Genomic DNA, 20,494 nt, shown 5'->3' with positions numbered 1-20,494 from the left:
AGGGTTACATGCAGAATGCATGCCATGTTCAAATCAAGGAGGCTGAGATAGCACAGAACAATGGCAATTAGTATGAAGTATAATACAGATAATGAGTGTGGAATGAGTCTGCAGTCTAGAGGAACAGTATAGATAAACATGGAATTCCTCATCTTACATAGTTTCAAGCCACAGCCAGTCATGTGACATCTGCTAGGTCAGGATGACTGACAGTTCTGGATAAAGGAACTGTGCAGGGAGATCTCCTTCAAGCAAACGTATAATTATGCCACGAAACGCTTGTTTAGGAAACTCCGAATTGAGAATGAATTTGAATACGTGCGTTCTTGCGTCCAATGAGACTCCTAGGGATGAATGTGCAGACTTATCACTTGTTTGTCTTACCAATATGTAATTAATTACTAATTTAAAAAAAATCAGTGTCCAGTTAAGCCAATTCCAAGGTTTTAAGCTTTTAGCCACAGAGTGCGGATCATTCCACATAACAACTCACCGCATGCAAAATTGTACATTGCCTAGGGCAACTTTGGAGGTTTTCCTTTGATTGGTGAGTGCATCGATGTGATGTAAGGGAAGTGCTATCATAAACTTTAACACATTACTGTGTGTGATGTGAAGATAGGATGCTGTAGAGTGAGCTTTGGAGATAGAATGCACTATATCTATTCTGTGAGTGATTTGTGCTGATGGTGTGTACCTGAATTTAAACATTTTCCATTGAACAGTATGAACACTCTTGTTGAATGTTGTGCTCATTAAGGTGAGGGAGATGACTGCTGAGAAGTGGAGGACTTAGAAACATAGAAAATAGGAGCAGGAGTAGGGCATTCGGCCCTTCGAGCCTGCTCTGCCATTCATTATGATCATGGCTGATCATCCAACTCAGTAACCTGTTCCCGCTTTTGCCCCATATCCTTTGATCCTTTTAAACCCAAGAACTATATCTAACTCCTTCTTGAAAACATACAATGTTTTGGCCTCAACTGCTTTCTGTGGTAGCGAATTCCACAGGCTCACCACTCTCTGGGTGAAGAAATTTCTCCTCATCTCAGTCCTGAATGGTTTACCCCGTATCCTTAGACTATGACCCCTGGTTCTGGACTCCCCCACCATCGGGAACATTCTTCCTGCACCTACCCTGTCAAGTCCTGGTGGAATTTTATAGGTTTCTATGAGATTCGCCCCTCACTCTTCTGAACTCCAGTGAATATAATCCTAATCGACTCAATCTCTCCTCATACGTCAGTCCCGCCATCCCAGGAATTAGTCTGGTAAACCTTCGCTGCACTCCCTCTATAATAAGAACATCCTTCCTCAGATAAGGAGACCAAAACTGCATACAATATTCCAGGTGTGGCCTCAACAAGGCCCTGTATAATTGCAGCAAGACATCCCTGCTCCTGTACTCGAATCCTCTCGCTATGAAGGCCAACATACCATTTGCCTTTTTTACCGCCTGTTGCACCTGCATGCTTACCTTCAGCGACTGGTGTACGAGAACACCCAGGTCTTGTTGCATATTCCCCTCTCTCAGTTTATAGCCATTCAGATAATAATCTGCTTTCCTGTTTTTGCTACCAAAGTGGGTAACCTCACATTTATCCATATTATACTACATCTGCCATGCATTTTCCCACTCACTCAACTTGTTCAAATCACCCTGAAGCCTCTCTGCATCCTCCTCACAACTCATCCTCCCACCCAGTTTTGTGTCATCTGTAAATTTGGAGATATTACATTTATTTCCCTCATCTAGATTATTAATATATATTGTGAATAGCTGGGGTCCTAGCACCGATTCCTGCGGTACCCCACTAGTCACTGCCTGCCATTTGGGAAAAGACCCATTTATCCCTACTCTTTATTTCCTGTCTGCCAACCAATTTTCTATCCATCGCAATACACTACCCCCAATCCCATTCACTTTAATTTCACACGCTAATCTCTTATGTGGGACTTTGTCGAAAGCCTTCTGAAAGTCCAAATAAACCACATCCACTGGCTGTACCTCATCAACTCTACTAGTTACATCCTCGAAGAATTCTAGTAGATTTGTCAAGCATTATTTCCCTTTCGTAAATCCATGCTGACTCTGTCCGATTCTACCGCTGTTCTCAAGTGCTCTGCTATAAAATCTTTGATAATGGACTCTAGAATTTTCCCCACTACTGATGTCAGGCTGACTGGTCTATAATTCCCTGCTTTCTCTCTACCTCTCTTTTTAAATAGTGGGGCTACATTAGCTACCCTCCAATCTGTAGGAACTGTTCAGAGTCTATAGAATCTTGGAAGATGACCACCAATGCATCCACTATTTCTAGGGCCATTTCCTTAAGTATTCTGGGATGCAGACCATCAGGCCCTGGGGATTTATTGGCCTTCAATCCCATCAATTTCCCCAACACCATTTCTCTACTAATACTGATTTCCTTCAGTTCTTCTCTCTCACTAAACCCTGTGTTCCCCAACATTTCTGGTATGATATTTGTGTCCTCCTTTGTGAAGACAGAACCAAAGTATGCATTCAGTTGGTCAGCCATTTTTTTGTTCCCCATAATAAATTCCCCTGTTTCTGACTAATCTTTTTCTCTTTACATACCTATAGAAACTTTTAGTCAGTTTTTATGTTCCATTTCAGGAACCCAGTGGTCCCATCAAGCACTCCAGGTTAGGCTCAGCGCAGTCTAGATGTAGACTAAAGTTCTCTAAACCCCCCCAAGGCAGGTACAGCAAAGGTTAAATACAATGTTTAGCTCCCACTACATGGTCCCACGAAACACTTCCAGCACAGGTACAGCAAGGGCTAGATTTATGGGGAGGCGGTGGCGTATTGGTATTGTCACTGGATTAGTAACCCAGAGACCCAGGTATTTCTCTGGGGACATGGGTTCGAATCCCACCACAGCAGAAGGTGGAATTTGAATTCAATTAATAAATCTGGAATTAAAACTAGTCTAATGATGGCCATGAAACCATTGTCGATTGTTGTAAAAACCCATCTGGTTCACTAATGTCCTTTAGGGAAGGAAATCTGCTGTCCTTACCTGGTCTGGCCTAGATGTGACTCCAGATCCACAGCAATGTGCTTGACTCTTACATGCCCTTGAAATGGCCTTGCAAGCCACTCAGTTCAAGGGCAATTAGGGATGGGCAATAAATGCTGGCAAGGCGACACCCACATCCCATGAAAGAATAAAAAAAAATTATATACTTATACATTCATTTATACTTTCTCATCAAACTCTCCCAAGAAAGGTACACTGTGGGTTAGATACAAAATAATTTTCCCTCTCCGCTATCCTATCAAACACTCCCAGGGCAGATAAAGCACGGGCCTGATACAGCATAAAGCTTCATCTACAGTGTCCATTGAACACGCCCATGTTAAACAAAGCACAGTTCAGAAGCATTACCTACTCTGCCATCGGAAATAATTGTTTTTTATTTTCTGTCTGGCTGCATTTGTACTCAGGTTCCAGAGGTGGAGGTACATCATCTCACCTCTTCCAACCCTCAAGTGCCATGAGAAAAAGATAACTTCCATCCACTTTGATGGCCTGGATTTGAATCCAAGATCCATACGTGGAACAGTAGGACGTTCACCCACTGCACCGTTTTATCTCTTCATTCTGATCTATTGTGATCAAATTTGTGCAAATTAAACCAACAGAGATTTAGTATGACAATAAAACATCGTGTTGCTTTGTCATCTTGAGTGACAATGCCAATTGTAAACTAACTATGTCAAAACCATTCTTTGAGCCAGTACTTACCATGCCATGAGTTGGTGTCCTCTCAACGGCTACAGCAAGTGACCCTGCAACAATAAACTTTAAAAGCACATTTCACATTAGAGAGCAAACTAAGAATTGACTAGCAACTGAAATATAGGATTTAGTCTTTTCTAAATTTTCCTGCCTTCAAGCTAGAGACTTATGTTAGACATTGGCTTGATGCATTCTCTGCTTCCTCTGCTTCCTTGCCTAAGAGAGTGAATGAAGGAAGTCAAGTGGGCCTGTGGGGTCGTGGGAGCTGGGAGGGTGCATTAGAGTTGATACTGACCCTGATGCCACTCGAATATTTTTTCAGCTGGAGTCAATAAGTGATGAACAGAAGGTGGAACCCAGGAGGATCTTTCTTTCTCTAGTGCAGGGTATTGCAGACAGTCATAAACTCCCTATTATGGTTGCAGTTGAGTCGAGGCACAGACAGGGGACAGAATTTCATTGAACTTTGGGAGGTTGAACTTGGTTATGGTTCATTTTCAGGCCTGTAACTAATGGGCCTTGGTCCTCATTTTAATACTTTTGGTGAGCTTCTGGTGCCTGTCTTGCCTCTAATGGATTCATTTCAGGCTGCCTGCCTAGCAGGTAGAGGCATTCAGGCAGGTCTCGGGTGCTGTGGGGTAGGGTGGGGGAAGGGGATGAACAATGAGAGGGGGAGCAGATGGCATGCAGTAACGACCCTCAGGAATGCTCCGAGAGCCAGGAGGAGCACTGCTGCTCCTACTGACTCGATACTCCAAGGAGCAAGAGAAAGTGTAATGAACTTTTTGGTGGCTCCCATTTTTTAGGCCGCATCTACGACAGGAAAGCCTGAGGGAAACAGGCTGCTCAAGGAGGAAGCCCAATTTGGCAGAGGATTCCTAAAGCAGGGCCTATATCATCCCATTAACATATGCAAGAAGTCTAAAGTCAGTTTTGGAGACTGACTGCACATAGCAAGTATGGCAAGTTGCCAAAACACAATTTCTGCCAGATGTACCGACTGAATGGCAGACAGATATCAAAAGCCCTGCAATTTTACATTCCTGTATTCATCAGTAGTACTTACGAGAACTCCAGTCCACCAGGGTGTTCCTGCTAGAAGGGCAAAGGCAAAACTGCCCACACCTATGCTGAATTGCACTATTCCAATGATTATGGAGATGATACCAGTCACAATCTCTGTTATCTGCAACAACCAGAAAATTGTATCAAATTATAAAAAAAAAATGTGGCTGCAGAATTTCAAATAGCCACCTTAATGTAAAATTGTCACTGCGGATTCACCTCCATTGATTTGTATTCTGTATGGTTTATCCCACACATTCACAGCTTGAAATTCCTGAATTTGAGATGTTAATTTTCAGGATTTATTGCAAAAAATGAAAAATGAAACAAAATATAAGACTCGTGGACCACTTATCTCCTTTCCAATTAGCTTATAGATATAATGTTAATACTACAGCAAAACCAGGAAGAAACATTTAGTACTCCATTATGGTATGGAGTTGGAACTCAGTTTTTGAAAGAAGGATAAATGTTTGACTTATTCTGTGATACTGTGGCAAATTATTGTCTGGGTGGTGTGTATGAAGTAAATTCTGGTGGGGATGATTGTATGTCAGTATTTTGTATGCCACTGAAATTAATACAAGGATAATCTGATGGGTTCTGAAAGGGAAGTGTGATTTCCTCCATCAGATTTTCCTGGCAATGCTTAATTTGCAAGCAGTAATGATGAAAATTTGACCCACTCTTAATTTTAATGCAGAATCATGGAACCGCACAGGAACAGAAGGAGACCATTCAGCTATTCAATTAGTTCCATTATGCCAGCCCTTTCCTCCATAACCTTGCATTTTTTTTTCTTTTCAGGTATATATCAAATTGCCTCTTGAAACTTACTGTTGAATGTGTTACCACCATCCTTTCAGGCAGTGCATTCCAGATCATAACAACTCAAAATGTAAACACTTTACACTAGAGATGTAAAATTTGAAACACAAGCAAAATACTGTGAATGCAGAAAATGCTGGAAATACTCAGCAGGTCAGGCAGCGTCTGTGGAGAGAGAAACAGAGTTAGTGGGCTGCATTTTATTCTTATGACAAGGGTCCCGACAAAGGATTGTAAAGAGACCCCGCCTGTGTCTTCTAGTAGACCCCACTGCAATTCCAGAGCAGGCGACAATTAACTTCCTGCTGTCGGCGATGCCATCCCTTTAAGGAACAAGCTCCTGTCTGCCAAGCTGCTAAAATTGGAGGACCTGCATTATCAAAGACATTGGAGACCCCAATAGAGGTAAATGGGGTTGGGGCCATCAGAGCCATTCACGTAGGCCTTGGCGATGGGTTGTGGGGTTTGGTGAGGGTGGGAGTAATCTTCCCTGGGTGGGGGGCAGTGCTCACCTGAGTGCCCTGGATTTTCCCTGCATGAGGGATCCTCCTGACTCCACAAGGAGGCCCCCAGGTTTTACCTCCTTCTTCTATTAAACGGAGGTGGAGGCGGGAAAAGGCCTTTAGGTAGCCATTAACTGGCAACATAAGGGTCTCAATTGATATGGGGTGGGAAAGCCATCCTCAGCCATCCCCACTTCGGACTAAATTGGAAGGCAACGGGCACTCCATTATCCACATTGCCTTCGAATGCAATTTGATGGGCCTCCCACCTCCATTCCTGTACCTCGGGGGCCCAGAAGATTCAGCCCAATGTTTCAGGCCTGTGACCTCTGATCACTTTCTTTAATACTTGCTAGGCCATTTCAGAAGGGTAGTTAAGTCAGTCAGTCCAGAGTCCATGGGTTTTTAATGACAGTAAATTAATGATCATCATTACTGGTACCAGATTTTTAATTCCACATTTATTTAATTTTCCCTAAAAGCCATAGTGGGATTTGTACTCATGGGGTTGGTTTCCATGCAGCTGGTCGGGTTCTCGATGCTGGGCCAAAAAGGGAACCCAGGCTCCATTTTACAGTGCTCAATTAATTAACTGCCTGGCACCAGGTTCCCTGTCCCTCGAAGGATGGGGATTTCACCTGCAAGAGCTGCTGGCCAATCAGAGAGCCAGCAGATCAGCAGTCCCAGCAACTCCATTGGGAGCAGTGACCACTGCTGGTAGTGTGGTAGGCCCAGGGCCAGGCGTAGCTATGGAGCCTCAGAGAGCAGGTAAATGGGGCAGGCTCACTGGGGCCAAGCAGGCACTCCCTGTCGAGGGCTGGGGTGGGAGGGTGGGTTGTTGAGCACAGAGCGCTGGATGTTGGTGTAGAGGAGGCCTTTTTGCCGCTGAGACCCTCCATGAGTCACCGAATACACAAGCAGGATGCCTGCCCACCCCCACCAACCAAACTGATTTGACTGGACGGCCTCCCTAAGTGGCAGAAGGCAACCCTTTCGCGAATTATATTCCGACAGTGGTGGGATGAGGACTCAATTGGCTTCCGGGTGGGAAGGGCGTCCTTGACCTCCCCTGCCCGTGAATTAATTGGGCGGGGGTGGGTGGGGGGGGTTGGGGTGGGGGGGGGGTTATGGGGTAGTCGTTAAGGCGACGGGCACTTTGCCTCCTGTCTTCCCTCCCGATTCTATCCCTCACCCTCCAGCCCATTCTTGAGGGGGGAATTAAATTCCACCTATGTTTCCATATCAATAGTCCAGGCCTCTGCATTACTGGAATAAAAACAAGAAATGCTGGAACCACTCAGCAGGTCTGGCCGCATCTGTGGAAAGAGAAGCAGAGTTAACGTTTCGGGTCAGTGACCCTTCTTCGGAACTGACAAATATTAAAAATGTCACAGGTTATAAGCAAGTGAGGTGGGGGTGGGGCAAGAGATAACAATGGAGAAGGTGTAGTTTGGACCAGGCCACATAGCTGACCAAAAGGTCATGGAGCAAAGGCAAACAATATGTTAATGGTGTGTTGAAAGACAAAGCATTAGTACAGAAAAGGTGTTAACGGACTGAATATTGAACAGCAGCAAGTGCAAACATGAAAAAAAAACAGTGGGTAAGCAAACTGAACAAACTAGGATGAAATGAAATAAATGCAAAAAAAGGTTGTAAAAAAGAAAAAAAGAAAAAACAACTAAAAATGAAAGTAAAATGGGGGGCTGTCATGCTCTGAAATTATTGAACTCAATGTTCAGTCCGGCAGGCTGTAGTGTGCCTAATTGGTAAGAACAAAGAACAAAGAAAATTACAGCACAGGAACAGGCCCTTCGGCCCTCCAAGCCTACGCCGATCCAAATCCTCTATCTAAACCTGTCGCCTATTTTCTAAGGGTCTGTATCTCTTTACTTCCTGCCAATTCATGTATCTGTCTACAGAGGGGGCGGCACAGTGGCGCAGTGGTTAGCACTGCAGCCTCACAGCTCCAGGGACCCGGGTTCGATTCCGGGTACTGCCTGTGTGGAGTTTGCAAGTTCTCCCTGTGTCTGCGTGGGTTTTCTCCGGGTGCTCCGGTTTCCTCCCACAAGCCAAAAGACTTGCAGGTTGATAGGTAAATTGGCCATTATAAATTGTCACTAGTATAGGTAGGTGGTAGGGAAATATAGGGACAGGTGGGGATGTTTGGTAGGAATATGGGATTAGTGTATGATTAGTATAAATGGGTGGTTGATGTTCGGCACAGACTCGGTGGGCCGAAGGGCCTGTTTCATTGCTGTATCTCTAATCTAATCTAATCTAATCATACATCTTAAAAGACGCTATCGTGCCCGCGTCTACCACCTCCGCTGGTAATGCGTTCCATGCACCCACCACCCTCTGCGTAAAGAACTTTACACGCATATCCCCCCTAAACTTTTCCCCTTTCACTTTGAACTCGTGTCCCCTTGTAATTGAATCCCCCACTCTGGGAAAAAGCTTCTTGCTATCCACCCTGTCTATACCTCTCATGATTTTGTACACCTCAATCAGGTCCCCCCTCAACCTCCATCTTTCTAATGAAAATAATCCTAATCTACTCAACCTCTCTTCATAGCTAGTGCCCTCCATACCAGACAACATCCTGGTGAACCTCCTCTGCACCCTCTCCAAAGCATCCACATCCTTTTGGTAATGTGGCGACCAGAACTGCACGCAGTATTCCAAATGTCCAAAGTCCAAAACCAAAGTCCTATACAACTGTAACATGACCTGCCAACTCTTGTACTTAATACCCCGTCCGATGAAGGAAAGCATGCCGTATGCCTTCTTGACCACTCTATTGACCTGCGTTGCCACCTTCAGGGAACAATGGACCTGAACACCCAAATCTCTCTGTACATCAATTTTCCCCAGGACTTTTCCATTTACTGATTAGTTCACTCTTGAATTGGATATTCCAAAATGCATCACCTCGCATTTGCCCTGATTGAACTCCATCTGCCATTTCTCTGCCCAACTCTCCAGTCTATCTATATTCTGCTGTATTCTCTGACAGTCCCCTTCAGTATCTGCTACTCCACCAATCTTAGTGTCATCTGCAAACTTGCTTATCAGACCACCTATACTTTCCTCCAAATCATTTATGTATATCACAAACAACAGTGGTCCCAGCACGGATCCCTGTGGAACACCACTGGTCACACGTCTCCATTTTGAGAAACTCCCTTCCACTGCTACTCTCTGTCTCCTGTTGCCCAGCCAGTTCTTTATCCATCTAGCTAGTACACCCTGGACCCCATGCGACTTCACTTTCTCCATCAGCCTACCATGGGGAACCTTATCAAATGCCTTACTGAAGTCCATGCATATGACATCTACAGCCCTTCCCTCATCAATCAACTTTGTCACTTCCTCAAAGAATTCTATTAAGTTGGTAAGACATGACCTTCCCTGCACAAAACCATGTTGCCTATCACTGATAAGCCCATTTTCTTCCAAATGGGAATAGATCCTATCCCTCAGTATCTTCTCCAGCAGCTTCCCTACCACTGACGTCAGGCTCACCGGTCTATAATTACCTGGATTTTCCCTGCTACCCTTCTTAAGCAAGGGGACAACATTAGCAATTCTCCAGTCCTCCGGGACCTCACCCGTGTTTAAGGATGTTGCAAAGATATCTGTTAAGGCCCCAACTATTTCCTCTCTCGCTTCCCACAGAAACCTGGGATAGATCCCATCCGGACCTGGGGACTTGTCCATCTTAATGCCTTTTAGAATACCCAACACTTCCTCCCTCCTTATGCCGACTTGACCTAGAGTAATCAAACATCTGTCCCTAACCTCAACATCCGTAGATGAGATGCTGTTCCTCGAGCTTGCGTTGATGTTCACTGGAATACTGCAGCAATCCCAGGACAGAGATGTGAGCATGAGAGCAGGGGGGAGTGTTGAAATTGCAAGCAACCGGAAGCTCAGGGTCCTGCTTGCGGACTGAGCGGAGGTATTCCGCAAAGCGGTCACCCAGTCTGCGCTTGGTCTCCCCAGTGTAGAGGAGACCACATTGTGAGCAGCGAATACAGTACACTACATTGAAAGAAGTACAAGTAAATCGCTGCTTCACTTGAAAGGAGTGTTTGGGGCCTGGGATAGTGAGGAGAGAGGAGGTAAATGGGCAGGTATTACACCTCCTGCGATTGCAGGGGAAAGTGCCATAGGACGGGGACGAGGTGGTGGGGGTAATGGAGGAGTGGACCAGGGTGTCGCGGAGGGAATGATCCCTTCGGAATGCTGACAGGGGAAGGGAGGGGGAGATGCGTTTGGTAGTGACATCACGCTGGAGGTGGCGGAAATGGCGGAGGATGATCCTTTGGATATGGAGGCTGATGGGGTGGAAAGTGAAGACAAGGGCAACCCTGTCACGGTTCTGGGAGGGAGGGGAAGGGTTGAGGGCAGAGGTACGGGAAATGGGCCAGACACGGTTGAGGGCCCTGTCAACAACAGTGGGGGGGAATCCTCGGTTAAGGAAAAAGGAGATCATACCAGAAGCACCGTCATGGAAGGTAGCATCATCAGAGCAGATGCGTCGAAAATGGAGAAACTGGGAGAATGGAATGGAGTCCTTACAGGAGGTAAGGTGTGAAGAAGTGTAGTCAAGGTAGCTGTGTGAGTTTGTGGGCTTATAATGGATATTAGTAGACAACCTATCCCCAGAGATGGAGACAGAGAAGTCGAGGAAGGGAAGGGAAGTGTCAGAGATGGACCATGTAAAGGTGAGAGAAGGGTGGAAATTGGAAGCAAAGTTGATAAAGTTTTCCAGTTCGGGGCGAGAGCAGGAAATGGCACTGATACAGTCATCAATGTACCGGAAAAAGAGTTGGGGGAGGGGGCCTGAGTAGGACTGGAACAAAGAATGCTCTACATATCTCACAAAAAGACAGGCATAACTAGGACCCATGTGGGTACCCATAGCGACACCTTTTACTTGAAGGAAGTGCATGGAGTTGAAGGAGAAGTTGTTCAATGTGAGAACAAATTCAGCCAGGCGGAGGAGGGTGGTGGTGGATAGGGACTGGTTGGGCCTCTGTTCCAGGAAGAAGAGGAGAGCCCTCAAACCATCCTGGTGGGGGATGGAGGTGTAGAGCGATTGGACTTCCATCGTGAAGAGGAGGCGGTTGGGACCAGGAAACTGGAAATTGTCAAAATGACGTAGGGCGTCAGAAGAGTCACAGATGTAGGTGGGAAGAGACTGGACCAGCGGAGAAAAGATAGAGTCAAGATAGGAAGAAATAAGTTCAGTTGGGCAGGAGCAGGCTGACACAATGGGTCTGCCGGGACAGTCCCGTTTGTGGATTTGGGGAAGGAGGTAGCAGCAGGCTGTCCGGGGTTGCGGGACTATGAGGTTGGAAGCTGTAGGGGGAAGATCTCCAGAGGAGATGAGGTCAGTGACAGTCTTTTGGATGGTGACTTGATGTTCGGTGGTGGGGTCATGGTCCAGAGGGAGGTAGGAAGAAGTGTCTGTGAGTTGGCGTTGAGCTTCTGCAAGGTAGAGGTCGGTACGCCATACAACAACAGCACCACCCTTGTCTGCCGGTTTGATGACCATGTCGGGGTTAGACCTGAGAGAACGGAATGCCTCAAGTCCAGAGGGGGACAGGTTAGAGTGGGTGAGGGGGGCAGAGAAATTGAGATGTCCAATGTCTCGCTGACAGTTTTCAATGAAGAGATCAAGACCATTACTGGTCGAGTTACTGTTGTGTTACCATACTGGGTAACGCCTGCCATTACGTCAAAAGCAAAGCCTCCCCAGCCATGTCAATACCACTTTATTTTGCTACATTACCCATGTGTTTTTCTGAACTGTACTTCACGAAACTATAAACTATATTTCCCACTTCAGACAGTATGCTTACACCCAGAGCCTTGAATTTTCCTTTGAGCATCTCCTGTACACCAGAATCATTTTGAATGAGATTTGTAGCTATGGCTTGGTTCAGTTGACCATTTTCCACGTATTGCAGCAATTGAGGGATGCTGGTGAACTGCTGTGATGGTGGGAGCTGTATTGGCACAGGAACATTTCTATCATTCTTCACCACGTAAGCCATTTTTTAATTACAATTGTCTGAAAGATAAAGTAGAGTAAAATTAATCTTTTCTGATTCGTAAATCAATCTTCTATTATAAATCTCAGTTTGCATTTGTTGACTGCACTTGTGACGTCTTGTGCAATTATGTATGCGCAATTCTGAATAAAATGTAAATACATGGAAACAGAAATATTTCTATTTGTCTCAGAGAAACAAAATACAGGAAGATTTTTCTGTCAGTCTCAGGATTGCAGGACACAATATTGTGGGTGTGGGTGTCAAAGGAAAACAAATTTAAGCAGCACTTTTTCCTGTATGATCATGATAGATCATGATGGAGATTAACAGTGGGGTGATGGGACAGAAAACCATGGTAGGATTTCAAAAAGGACTGGGTGAATTCATAGTAGAAAGGGGCATTCAGAAGTATTAGTCCCAGAATCACAGATGTTGGAAGGGAGGTTTAGAATGCCAAAAGCATTCCCATGTTACAATCTAAAACAGGCCTAAAACCCAGAACAATTCATTTCGAAATTATAGTCTCATAACATCGGGGCTTTCGAACACAGTTAGCACCCTAACTTTTTCTTGCTCATCCCCATCTTCTCCCTTTCACCTGTCAATTCCTTGCTGGTTTGGATATAGCAAGGCTGCAGGTGGCTGGCATCCATCTACTTGTCCGGGTACAGATTGTGGGCGGGTAATTGGAACTCAATCCCTGGCCTCTCCTTGTCGTGGAATTGGACCCTCCATCCGACAACAGCCAATGGTCAGGTGTCACTGGACGGTTGTCCTCAGGGAGAACTCCCTCGGCCAGAGGCTGTTGGACCAGTGGTAATACCCACCAGCCACCCTGTCACCACCACCCCCCCGCCCCCCCCCACCTCCCCCCTACCTCCCCCCCAACCTCTGCCCCGCAGTCTGAAATTAAGCTTTCAACAGACTGTGATTGGCTCTGGTGTATTTCCATGTGGCTTAGCTACTCACTGGATCAATTTACACATGCACAGCATCGTGCCAATGATTTAAAATCAAACAGATGGATCAAACAGAACATCCCTGGATCTTATAACGATTGACTGGCCCTTTCAGAATCGTGGGCAATTAATCCTTCAAATTAAATGATACAAATCAATGAATTTGTCCCTTGAATTAATAAATTAAATTGTCCCTTTAGTTCTGGTGACTCAACAAACCATTAGTGATTTCTGTCGGTATGGGTTGCATAAAGATTTGAGTCAGTGACCTCTCTCAAACCAGGACAGGAATTCTCATCCTCCATTGAGGTAAATGTATGGAAGCAGATCAATTTGGTTTGACAACTCATTGTTCTCTATTACTATGCAGGAAGTTTAGTGGCAAAGGTATCTATTTAGTCACATCCACTGATAGCTCAGTAATATCAATGTGGCATTGCTAACTGTGATCTGCTCATATGCATGTCAGAACAAAGAGTGTCTAAAATCCCATGTTTAACTCAATGCCATTAAATTCAAGTGCACACTAAAATCAGGTAGGCATCAGGGACTTCCAGCATTGAATGTGTTAATATTTCTGCTACTCAACTACATGTGTCACGTGACTGCAAATAATTAGCAGTCTAAGTAAAATGCCCAGCTTTGTATTGCTCAACCCTTCTCCCCACTTCCTGTGATGGAGTATAGGTATAATAGGCTTAATTAGGTAGAATTTAGATATCGATAACATATTATACCTTTTAGAATTAAAGATTGAATAAATGGTCAGTTTTCAAGACTCACTGAAATTCCCCTTTAAGAAGGTCCCTGTTACAATAGAATGTGAACCAGAAACACCTTTAATGTTAGGAAATCCATTGCAGCGTTTCTGTTGCCAGGGACTTGGAGGATAGACACACATTGAAATATCCAGTGTGACATCAATAAGAGGTAGCAATAAACTGAATTGATGGTGTTGGTAAATGTAGGCAGATTGACCCACAAAGAGAGATCAAGCTACCATGAAAAGACAATTATAAATAATAAAACAATAAATGGATTAGCACTGACAGAAACAAGAAGTCAAGTAAACACAATTATAAGCATTTTGATCAGATTAATGCTGACAACATCAAGAGCAGCGGAATTCTAGCAAAACATTAAGTGGAGATGTTAATTAATGATACTACCAAATAGGGACTTTAAAAGCAGGAAAAACACACTCAGAAAGGTAACACATGTATGCTAAAAGGTCAGATGATACCATAGAAACAGTATAAGCATGAGAGTTTCTGAAGCAAAAATTAGAAGTGTTGTATCCTCATCAATACTTCTCACCCTATGGCTTACTTGGGGAATTTAAGGTAAAAGTTTGCTTTAAATTTTGATAGATATTCTAAGATATTTTGCTGTAACATTAGTAAGGTTAAACTTTTGTTTTCTATGTTAGAAATAAGATTATGTATTACACCTCTTAGTAATATTTGATATTGTGATATACTTATGCACTTAAAAGTGTATTGCATGTTCAATTCTTTAATAAATATATAAATGTCAATAAATTGTCTCATGTTGTATTCTGTATACAAAGACAAGAGCTCCCGCTCTGTGTCTCTTTAAGTGGAGAAATATGTATTGAAGAGAGTTTCCCAGCCCCTCATAATGTCTGGGATATCTATGACTTAGCCATAATTATTTTAAAAATAGGCTATCTGAAAGATGGTAATATTCTCTGTTAGTTTTCTTTCTTTGAGGAAAAATTAGTTCAATTCTTTGGATCCAAATAAGTGTCTATAAGAACTTGTCTGGTTTGAACTTAATTAAAGGAGATTCATAGAGATGTACTCCTGGTTTAGTTTAGTCCCTATAAGGGGTTAAAGTCATAAATCACTTAATTCCCAGTACAGAAACAGATCCCATTTAATTATCTGTCGAGGTTAAGTTAGCTGATCTCTGCCGGGCTGTTACCTGGGGTGATATATTTCAAATAATCAGACAACACACATGAGACCATTTGACCCCTTTTGCCTATGCTGGCTCTTTGAAAGAACTATCAAATTAACCCCTTGCCCTTGCTTTTTCCCCATAGCTTTGCATTTTTGTCTTCCTTTTTCTTGTTGCTAATACCCAGGAGCTGGGAGGAGGAGTCAGTAAGAGTTCTGTGCAGTCACTGATGTCCAGCCAGCTTCGTTGCAAACACTGGCTGTGAATATCAGATGAGAACAGTATATCAGGACTCTTCAACATTTACTTGGCATAGGAACATTGAAACCTCTTGGGCCTGCTCTGCCATTCAACGAGATCATGGCTGATCATCTCCTCATTTCCATTTTCCCACCTTTGCTCCATATCCCTTGCTACCTAAACCGACTAACAATCTATCTGTCTATCACGGCCTCCAATTGTTTATTTACAGAATGAGTTCAAAAGTTCTATTGCCCCTTTTGCGAAAAAGTGCTTCCTTAATTTAACTCCTGAATGGTCTAGATCTAATTCTGACATTGTGTCACCTTGATCTAGATCCCCACCACCAGTGGAAATAATCTTTCTTTATCTACCTGGTCAAATCCTTTAAACATTTTAAACACCTTGATCAGATTACCCTGCAATTTCTTATATGCTTGGGAATAAAAGCCAAACTTATGCAAGCTGTCTTCGTAATTTAGTCCCCTAAAGCCTGGTATCATTCTGATGAATCTGTGCAATGCCCCTTCCAAGGCCAATACATCATTCCTGAGGTGCAATGCTCGGACAGAACGCAGTACATAGATGGAGTCTGACCTCAGCTGTGTGTAACTGAAGAAGTTTTTTTTATTCTTTCATTGGATGTGGGCATCGCTGGCAAGGTCAGCATTTGTTGCCCATCCCTTATTGCCCATGGGAAGGTGATGGTGAGCTGCCTTCTTGAACTGCTGCAGTCCATCTGATATAGGTACACCTACAGTGCTGTTATGAAGGGAGTTCCAGGTTTTTGACCCAGTAAAGGAATGGCGATATAGTTTCAAGTCAGGATGATGTGTGACTTGGAGGGGAACTTGCAGGTGGTGCTGTTCCCATGCATCTGCTGTCCTTGTCCTTCTGGGTGGTAGAAGTCGTGACGTTGGAAGGTGCTGTCGAAGGATGCTTGGTGAGTTGCTCAGTGCATCTTGTATATGGTACACATTGCTGCCACTGTGTTGCCACTGTGCTTCGGTGGTGGAGGGAGCGAATGTTGAAGATGGTGGATGGGGTACCAAACAAGTGGGCTGCTTTATCTTGGAGCTGTCAAGCGTCTTGACTGTTGTTGAAGCTGCACTCATCCAGGCAAGTGGAGAGTAGTCCATCACATTCCTGACTTGTGCCTTGTAGATGGTATACAGGCTTTGGGAACATGCTGCAGAATTTCCAGTCTCTGACCTGCTCCTGTAGCCAAATAGTATTTATATGGCTGGTCTAGTTAAGTTTCTGGCCAATGGTAACCCCCAGGATGTTGATAGTGAGGGATTCAGCAATGGCAATGCCATTGAATATCAAGGGGAGATGGTTAGATTCTCTACTGTTGGAGATGGTCATTGCGTGGCACTTTTGTGGTATGAAGATTACTTTCCAATTATCAGCCCAAGTCTGAATGTTGCCCAGGTCTTGCTGCATGTAGACACGGACTGCTTTAGTATCTGAAAAATTGTGAATGGTACTGAATGATGTGCAATCAGCAGCAAATATTTCTCACTTCTGACCTTATGTTGAAGGGAATGTCATAGGATCATCGAAAATAGGAACAGGAGTATGCCGTTCAGCCCATTGAACCTGCTCCACCATTCAAACAAATCATGGGTGATCATCTGCCTCTATGCCATTTCCCCCCACTATCCCCATATCCCTTGATGTCATTAGTATTCAGAAAGCTATCAATTTCTGTCTTGAACATGCTCAATCATTGGGCTCCCACAGCCCACTGGGGTAGAGAATTCTAAAGATTCACTACACTCTGAGTAAAGAAATTCCTCCTCATCTCAGTCTTAAATGGCCTGCCCCTTATTCTAAGACTGTGTCCCCTGGTTCTAGACTCACCAGTCAGAGGAAATATCCTATCCACATCTACCCTATCATGCCCTGTAAGAATTTTGTAAGTTTCAGTGAGATCACCTCTCATGCTTTGAAACTCTAAAGAATACAGGCCGAGTTTCTGCAATCTCTCCGTATACGATAATCCCACCATACCCGGGATTAGTCTGGTGAACTTCCTTCTATGGCAAGTGCATTCTTCCTTAGATAAGGAGACCAAAAACTGTACACAATACTCCAGGTGTGGTCTCACCAAGGCTTTATATAATTGCAGCAATACACCTTCACTCCTGTACTCAAATCCCCTTGCAACAAAGGCCAGCATACCATTTGCCTTCCAAATTGCTTGCTGCACCTGCATACTAGCTTTTAGTGACTCATGAACAAGAACACCCAGGTCCCTTTGGACATCAACATTTCCTAACTTTTCACCATTTAAGAAATACACTGCCTTTCTGTTTTTTCTACCAAAGTGGATCACTTCACACTTATTCACGTTATAATCCCTCTGCCAAGTGTTCAATCACTCTATGCCCTATGATACATTCTGCTTGCCTCCTCCCAACTGATGCTAAAATGACAGGTCTCTAGTTACCTGGGTTCTCTCTCCCATCCTCCTTTAATAATGGAGTGACATTAGCTAATTTCTCATTGGATAACATGATTCTTGAATCAAAAGAGCTTTGAAAAATGATGACTAATGCTTCCACAATTCTCTCACCTACTTCTTTTAACATTCTGGGGTGGAAACCATCAGGCGTTGGAGATTTATCTATTTTAAATTCCACTATTTCTCGATTGCTATTATGATATCTATGAGTTCCACCCATTGATTTATTTTAGTTTCCCTTCTTTCACTTGTACTTTATTATCTTGGTCTAATGTGAAAATGGATACAGAGTACTTGATTTAAAAAAAATTCACCATTACATTCCTTCTATTACTGTGTCAGCCTTTGCTCGGTTCACATCTTCCTGAGCGTCTTCCTCTTAATATATTTATAAAAACTTTCACTATACGCCTTTATTATTATTTTAAAAGTTTTTTTTGTATTCCTGTTTACAGCTCTTAATATTTTCTTTGTGTTCCTTTGTTGTTTTCTCTCTTTTCCTAGTCTGCTGCATTAGAACTTCTTTAGCAATTATGTAAACCGCTTTAGTTTTACACTGCACCGTACCTTTTTAATCGAGGTTACTTGACTGTACAAGAGGAACTATTTCCTTTGAGGTGTGAGCATTAGTTTTGCACTAAACATTTCCTTAAATGCATCCCACTGGTTTTCTCAGTTCACCGGTAACAGCCCAGCCCAGTTTAGCGTGTTCAGGTCCTTGGAAATCAGCCTTTCACAAACTATAAACTTGAGTTTGTGAATGATCTTTCTCCTTCTCGAACTTAATACTGCAATCTCCTATCATGTTATGGTTACTGCTTGCCAGCTGCTCCCACACGGTCAGATTCTAGTTCTTTACTTATTACTAAATCTACTACGGTTCAGACTCACCAGTAAACGCGAGCACCTTCAAGAAAAAAGGATACCAGCAACGAACAGGATGAGTTAGCAGTTTACTTGACTGCGGGTTTTGTAATCTGGGTGTAAAGTCTGATGTCAGTATTTACCTGGTCTCCGCCAATCCCGAAGGTAATTGCATTTTATGGGGCAATATGACCGATCAGATCACTGCAGCCTCCACCCTGTCGAAAGTGATAGTTTCGCCGAGGCTATGAATAGGTGTTTTTCATTCAAGGAAGTTGTTATACTTGGTTAATCCCACGAAATTTGCATAGGATTGTGTTGAATAAACAGTACAGAAACTCGACTGTGTCTGTGCTGGTGTTTATACTCCACAGGAGTCTGATCCCTGTAATTGTTCATGCTGCCTTCAATGATTTGTTGGGCCGCCAAAGATTCTTCCACATGGCAGGTAACAAAGCGGAAAAGGGCATTTTAAATAAAAACAAAAAATGCTGGAAATACTCAGCAGGTCAGGGAGCATCTGTGGAGAGAGAAGCAGAGTTAACGTTTCAGGTCAGTGACCCTTCATCAGAACTGGATATTTTAAAATCGGGACATCAAATATAGAGCTTCGAAGTAAACCTTAGACCAAAAACGTAATGATAAAGGGACAGACTCGACAAAATACAGTGAAATCGAAACAGAGGCAGGGTGATTCAAATTAATCTGGTGATTCTAAATGTTGATAGATAAAGTTTTAACGCACCTGTTACTGGGAATGCTGAGCTTGGTATAGGGTAAGGTCCAGTGGCATTGATCGGGATATACATAGCACTGTAAAAATTTATTAATGGCCACTTCAGTGCTTATCAAGTGGTTAATTCTGACGTTAGTCGCAAGGTGACTTAGATTTGATCTGACCTCAGAGAGTTGGAAGACGATTCAGTTTATATATAGAATCAGAGAATGGTTAGCGCAGAAGGAGACATTCGGCTCGTCGTGTCCATGCCGGCTCTCTGCCAGAGCCACTCAGCTAGTCCCATTCCCCGGCCTTTCCCCATAGCCCTGCAAATCTTTTCTCTTTGGGTAATTATCCAATTCCCTATTGGAAATTACAATTGAATCTGCCTCCACCACACTCTCAAGCAGTGCATTCCTAACCACTGCTGTAGTTTTGCTTCGTGTCGCTTCTGATTCTTTTGCCAATCACTTTAAATTGGTTTTCGATGCTTCTGCCAATGGGAAAAGTTTCTCCCTACCTCCTCTGTCCAGACACCTCATGATTTTGAGCACCTCTATGAAATATCCTCTCAACCGCCTCTTCTGTAAGGAGATCAGCCCCAGCTTCGCTAATCTGTCCAGGTAATTGAAGTCTCTCATCCTGGAACTGCTCTCATAAATCTTTTCAGCAGTATCTCCAAAGCCCTCATGTCCATCCTAAAGTGTGGTGTCCAGAATTGGACACAATACTCCAGCTGAGGCTGAACAAATATTTTATAATATTCATCATAACTTCCTTGCTTTCGCACTCTATGGACTGGATTTACCAGCCCCCCCGTTGTCTGGGGTTGTGGCAGGGGGCCCAGAAAATGCCTCCGGGAGAGGCCTGCCATGGGCCTCGCGGCACCCCCCCCCCCCCCCCACCCTACTGCTTGGCAACAGCACCATCATTACAATATAAAAAATTATTAAAATAAAGGAAGAATTACCTCGTCGTGCCGGCTGTCCCAATCCCATATTTCAGCTGGTGGCTGGAACTCCCGTGCCATCTGATCTCCGACCAGAGATCCGATGTGGGATACTGGTGGGGAGGGAGGAGGAGGCAAGT

General features: G+C 43.9%; 1 protein-coding gene across 2 annotated transcripts in view; it reads right to left on the bottom strand.

The window, feature by feature from the left end:
• LOC137375464 (membrane-spanning 4-domains subfamily A member 4A-like) overlaps positions 1-18,960 on the bottom strand; it is a 54,914-nt gene extending 35,954 nt beyond the window's left edge. The window contains exons 1-4 of one of the 2 annotated variants that reach the window (XM_068042749.1): positions 18,831-18,960; positions 12,037-12,248; positions 4,834-4,953; positions 3,774-3,830 (exon numbers count right to left, since the gene is read on the bottom strand). In XM_068042749.1, the coding sequence (XP_067898850.1) occupies positions 3,774-3,830; positions 4,834-4,953; positions 12,037-12,231 (372 nt within the window). In that variant the 5' untranslated portion in view covers positions 12,232-12,248; positions 18,831-18,960. The other variant, XM_068042748.1, reaches the window with a different exon arrangement.
• Positions 18,961-20,494: the final 1,534 nt, after the last annotated feature.

This window comes from Heterodontus francisci, chromosome 11, assembly GCF_036365525.1.
Source record: "Heterodontus francisci isolate sHetFra1 chromosome 11, sHetFra1.hap1, whole genome shotgun sequence".
Lineage (NCBI taxonomy): Eukaryota > Metazoa > Chordata > Chondrichthyes > Heterodontiformes > Heterodontidae > Heterodontus > Heterodontus francisci.
The sequence above is the reverse complement of the archived record's forward strand: the minus strand, read 5'-3'. Positions and strand labels throughout refer to the sequence as shown.